The following is a 6,000-nucleotide window of genomic DNA, read 5'->3' as shown; positions in this document are numbered from 1 at the left end:
TTTATCCTGTTCTAGATGGGGTTACACTCCCCTTGAAGGAACAGGTTCGTAGTCTGGGGGTCCTTTTTGACCCTTCCTTGTCGCTTGAGGCTCAAGTGGCCTCGGTGGCTCGGAATGCGTTTTACCATCTTCGTTTAGTAGCCCAACTACGCCCGTATCTGGACAGTGACGATCTCGCCTCAGTTGTTCATGCTCTGGTAACCTCTAGATTGGACTACTGTAATGCGCTCTACGTAGGGCTGCCCTTGAAGACCGTTCGGAAACTTCAGCTAGCGCAAACTGCGGCAGCCAGGTTGTTGACAGGGATCCGCTGGTCCGCGCATATAACACCTGTCCTGGCCCGTTTGCACTGGCTGCCTATTTGTTTCTGAGCCAGATTCAAGGTGCTGGTTTTGACCTATAAAGCCTTACACGGTGTGGGACCGCAGTACCTTGTGGAACGCCTCTCCCACTATGAACCTACCCGTTCACTTCGTTCAGTATCCAAGGTCCTCCTCCGGGTACCAACTCACCAGGATGCCCGGAGGATTGTTATTAGATCTAGGGCCTTTTCTGTGGTGGCCCCCAAACTATGGAACAGCCTACCTGAGGAGATACGCCTGGCGCCTACGGTACTTTCTTTTAGGCGCCAGGTTAAGACCTGGCTATACTCCCAGGCATTTTAATGTTATTATAATGTTCAATTTTAATGTCAATATGTTCTATCTAATGTTTTTGTTTAATTTCCTGTTGTTCGTCACTGATTTTATTGTATATTGTATTTTAATCCTGTTTTGTTCACCGCCCAGAGAGCTACTCGCTATGGGCGGTTTAAAAATGAAACAAAATAAATAAATAAATAAACTGGAAGCGTTCCATATACACCCCAATTCCAAAGAAAGGGGATCCCAAGGAATGCAGCAATTATCAAACTGTTGCCTTAATATCCCATGCAAGTAAAGCAATGCTCAAGATTCTACAACAAAGGCTCTTACCATATATGGAGCAAGAAATGCCAGATGTCTAAGCTGGATTTAAAAAGGGAAGAGGTACCAGAGATCATATTGCAAACATACGTTGGATAGTGGAACGGACCAAGGAATTTCAGAAGAAAATCATCCTGTGCTTTATAGATTACAGCAACGCCTTTGACTGTGTAGTAGATCATGAAAAACTATAGAATGCTTTCAAATAAATGGGGGTGCCACCGCATCTGATTGTCCTGATGCGCAACCTATACTCTGGACAAGAGGCTACTGTAAGGACAGAATATGGAGAACCCGACTGGTTCTCCATCGGAAAGGGTGTGAGACAGGGGTGTATTGTATCACCCTATTTGTTTAATCTATATGCAGAACATATCATACGGAAAGTGGGTTTGGACCAATATGAAAGAGGTGTGAAAATTGCAGGGAGAAATGTCAATAATTTAAGATGTGCAGACGATACCATACTACTAGCAGAAACCAGTAATGATTTGAAATGAATGCTCATGAAAGATAAAGAGGAAAGCACAAAAGCAGGACTACAGCTGAACGTCAAAAAAACTAAAGTAATGACAACAGAAGATTTATGTAACTTTAAAGTCAACAATGAGGACATTGAAGTTGTCAAGGATTATCAATACCTTGGCACAGTCATTAACCAAAATGGAGACAATAGTCAAGAAATCAGAAGAAGGCTAGGACTGGGGAGAGCAGCTATGAGAGAACTAGAAAAGGTCCTCAGATGCAAAGATGTATCACTGAACACTAAAGTCAGGATCATTCAGACCATGGTATTCCCGATCTCTATGTATAGATGTGAAAGTTGGACAGTGAAAAAAGCAGATAAGAGAAAAATCAACTCATTTGAAATGTGGTGTTCAAAACTGCTCTATCATTTAAACAACTGGAGTCCTTGTTTAGTCTAACAAACATTTAAGACACATTCAGATACTGTTTTCCATCTTCGAAGAGAAGTGCAAACTAACTCGGGGAAATTTTTACTTTTAAAAAATTTCAACTCGCAAAAATAGGCCTTTCAAACTTTACATGATTGAGCTTTCCAATACATTATAAAAAGGATCATTTTTGAAGCCTTTTGAATGAAGAAGGCAATCCCTTCTATCAATGCTCAGGTATCAAGGAAGCTCTTAGAGGCAAAAAGTCTTCCTTCAGAAAATGGAAGTCTTGTCCAAATGAAGAAAATAAAAAAGAACATAAACTCTGGCAAAAAAAATGCAAGAAGACAATAAGGGATGCTAAAAAAGATTTTGAGGAGCACATTGCTAAGAACATAAAAACCAACAACAAAAAATTCTATAAATACATTCAAAGCAGGAGACCATCTAGGGAGACAATTGGACCCTTGGATGATAAGGGAGTCAAAGGTGTACTAAAGAACAATAAGGAGATTGCAGAGAAGCTAAATGAATTCTTTGCATCTGTCTTCACAGTGGAAGATATAGGGCACATCCCTGAACCTGAACTAACATTTGCAGGAAGGGATTCTGAGGAACTGAGACAAATAGTGGTAACGAGAGAGGAAGTTCTAAGCTTAATGGACAATATAAAAACTGACAAATCACCGGGCCCGGATGGCATCCACCCGAGAGTTCTCAAAGAACTCAAAGGTGAAATTGCTGATCTGCTAACTAAAATATGTAACTTGTCCCTCGGGTCCTCCTCCGTGCCTGAGGACTGGAAAGTGGCAAAGGTAACGCCAATCTTCAAAAAGGGATCCAGAGGGGATCCCGGAAATTACAGGCCAGTTAGCTTAACTTCTGTCCCTGGAAAACTGGTAGAAAGTATAATTAAAGCTAGATTAACTAAGCACATAGAAGAACAAGCCTTGCTGAAGCAGAGCCAGCATGGCTTCTGCAAGGCAAAGTCCTGTCTCAGTAACCTATTAGAATTCTTTGAGAGTGTCAACAAGCATATAGATAGAGGTGATCCAGTGGACATAGTGTACTTAGACTTTCAAAAAGCGTTTGACAAGGTACCTCACCAAAGACTTCTGAGGAAGCTTAGCAGTCATGGAATAAGAGGAGAGGTCCTCTTGTGGATAAGGAATTGGTTAAGAAGCAGAAAGCAGAGAGTAGGAATAAATGGACAGTTCTCCCAATGGAGGGCTGTAGAAAGTGGAGTCCCTCAAGGATCGGTATTGGGACCTGTACTTTTCAACTTGTTCATTAATGACCTAGAATTAGGAGTGAGCAGTGAAGTGGCCAAGTTTGCTGACGACACTAAATTGTTCAGGGTTGTTAAAACAAAAAGGGATTGCGAAGAGCTCCAAAAAGACCTCTCCAAACTGAGTGAATGGGCGGAAAAATGGCAAATGCAATTCTATATAAACAAGTGTAAAATTATGCATATTGGAGCAAACAATCTGAATTTCACATATACGCTCATGGGGTCTGAACTGGCGGTGACCGACCAGGAGAGAGACCTCGGCGTTGTAGTGGACAGCACGATGAAAATGTCGACCCAGTGTGCGGCAGCTGTGAAAAAGGCAAATTCCATGCTAGCGATAATTAGGAAAGGTATTGAAAATAAAACAGCCGATATCATAATGCCGTTGTATAAATCTATGGTGCGGCCGCATTTGGAATACTGTGTACAGTTCTGGTCACCTCATCTCAAAAAGGATATTATAGAGTTGGAAAAGGTTCAGAAGAGGGCAACCAGAATGATCAAGGGGATGGAGCGACTCCCTTACGAGGAAAGGTTGCAGCATTTGGGGCTTTTTAGTTTAGACAAAAGGCGGGTCAGAGGAGACATGATAGAAGTGTATAAAATTATGCATGGCATTGAGAAAGTGGATAGAGAAAAGTTCTTCTCCCTCTCTCATAATACTAGAACTCGTGGACATTCAAAGAAGCTGAATGTTGGAAGATTCAGGACAGACAAAAGGAAGAACTTTTTTACTCAGCGCATAGTTAAACTATGGAATTTGCTCCCACAAGATGCAGTTATGGCCACCAGCTTGGACGGCTTTAAAAGATTAGACAAAATTCATGGAGGACAGGGCTATCAACGGCTACTAGCCATGATGGCTGTGCTCTGCCACCCTAGTCAGAGGCAGCATGCTTCTGAAAACCAGTTGCCGGAAGCCTCAGGAGGGGAGAGTGTTCTTGCACTCGGGTCCTGCTTGCGGGCTTCCCCCAGGCACCTGGTTGGCCACTGTGAGAACAGGATGCTGGACTAGATGGGCCACTGGCCTGATCCAGCAGGCTCTTCTTATGTTCTTATGTTCTTATTTTGGATTTGTATTGGATGGGGCACTGACCTTCCCATGGCTTTTCTTAACCAGGGGCTTGCTTGCAGACTTGATCTCAATATCATCCATGTATCGGCAAATGGCCAGTAGTACAACACAGGGTGGGTGAAAAAAACAGCCAGTGGGTAATTACTTATGCAGTGGAGAATTACTTCCAGTAACTTAAAGCCCATTTACTCAATTTGTTATATGATGTGTTTCACAATTGTCTATTGTATTATGTTCTGAACCCCATATTGTATTAGGTTCTGCATTACACTTCAGTATCTGTGGGTGAAGGGCAAGCTATAAAAAAATTAATAAATAAAACAAACACTGATTTATGTAATTGTGGAAGATTTTTTTGAAAGTCAACAGACTGCTCTTTTTTGTGAGCATGTGCCTTGGGTATATACTAGGCCACAATCGGTTTGGGATTGGCCAGATTAACAATCAAAGCGCATGATTCACCAGCCAATGCCGCTGGTTGTTTGTATCTGGCTCGCATGAAGGGTTCCTAGGTCATCTCCTATACAAGCTGCTTGCATAAGCAGACCTACTCCACAGACCGTCAACTAGAATGTAATACAGAAATCTACGTTCAGTGACGCAAGTAAAGGCGGTGCAGGTTAGAAAGGGAAGGCGGGGAGCGAAGGCCATTGGGCGGAGCTTTCCTTGGGTCCGTCCCCTTTCCCATGTGAGCGCGGGTGGTGGCCGGGGATCGCGGCGAGGCGCGGGCGTGGTTTACAGCTTGGAACTGTTTGGCGGTTGGTGGTGCTGATTGAAGCCGCCGGGCTGTTCCTGTGGCGTCCCGGTTGGCGCGGGGAGGGGCCATCATGGGGCGCCCGCCGCCGCTTGCTCCTCCTGGACGGATCTGGTAGCGGCGGGGGTTTCTGTCTGTCCATCCATCAGTCTCCGCTCTCTCCTTCAGCGGCGTCATTGTCGCCCTCTCAGCGCCATGGCTGCGCAGGTGCCCGGACCGCCGGGACACCACTGCCTCCGCCGCCTCCTCCTCTTGCCGCTGCTGCTGCTGGTAATGCTGGGGTCGCCCTCTGTCCAGCTCAGGTCACCGGCGATGTCGGGAGTGGAGTCGCTGCTGGAGGAGTTTCGCCGCCAGTTGCAGCAGGAGCAGAATCCCCCTGCCGGCGGCCACGGCAACGAGCGGACGGAGGCGGCGGGCCGCTGCCGCGGGGGAAATGAAGAGCCGGCGGGTGACGGCGGCGGCAGGAGCTTTTTTTCGGCTAGGCCCGACGCCATCATCCGCACCAAGGACTCCATCGCGGCGGGCGCCACATTCCTTGACTCGCCGGGCTCGGTGGCGAGCCCCAGGCTGTGCTTAGACGCCTGCTGCGCCGAGGCCCACTGCACCCTCGTCGTCGTCCAACAGCAGCAGCAGGCCGGCTCGTTCCGCTGCTACCTCTTCAATTGCACTTACCGCGGCCGGGCCGTCTGCCTCTTCTCCCCGCAGCGAGGCTATAGCAGCTACTCCCTGGAGCCCAGCAGCTACCCGCCTGCCTCAGGTAAGAAGGGCCTTCCATCCGCGCCCTTTCCTCTGTCTTTGAGCCTGGAGTTTGTTTGTTTGACGGCCCCTCTTGGTTGAGGGGGAAGAATAGGCCGTTTGGATGTGCCTAGAAGGCTCTTGACAACGGAACTGTTTAAGGCCTGGGATTTAGTAATAGCTGTGGGTACTGTAGGTGTGTACCGTAGCTTTGCAGCGGTAAGGAAATGCCAACCACCACACTGTGGCCTTGTTTACATATTAAAGCTTTAGTTGCTGTGGCA

At 46.5% G+C, this 6,000-nt stretch overlaps 1 protein-coding gene across 2 annotated transcripts in view; it reads left to right on the top strand.

Annotated features, from left to right (window-relative positions):
* Positions 1-4,869: 4,869 nt before the first annotated feature.
* LRP11 (LDL receptor related protein 11) overlaps positions 4,870-6,000 on the top strand; it is a 36,751-nt gene continuing 35,620 nt past the window's right edge. The window contains exon 1 of one of the 2 annotated variants that reach the window (XM_061624106.1): positions 4,870-5,738. In XM_061624106.1, coding sequence (XP_061480090.1) covers positions 5,177-5,738 — 562 coding nt within the window. In that variant the 5' untranslated portion in view covers positions 4,870-5,176. The remainder of the gene's footprint in view (positions 5,739-6,000) is intronic. The other variant, XM_061624105.1, reaches the window with a different exon arrangement.

The sequence above is a fragment of the Rhineura floridana genome, chromosome 4, assembly GCF_030035675.1.
Source record: "Rhineura floridana isolate rRhiFlo1 chromosome 4, rRhiFlo1.hap2, whole genome shotgun sequence".
Lineage (NCBI taxonomy): Eukaryota > Metazoa > Chordata > Lepidosauria > Squamata > Rhineuridae > Rhineura > Rhineura floridana.
Note: the sequence above shows the minus strand (reverse complement) of the source record. Positions and strands in the feature narration are given on the sequence as shown.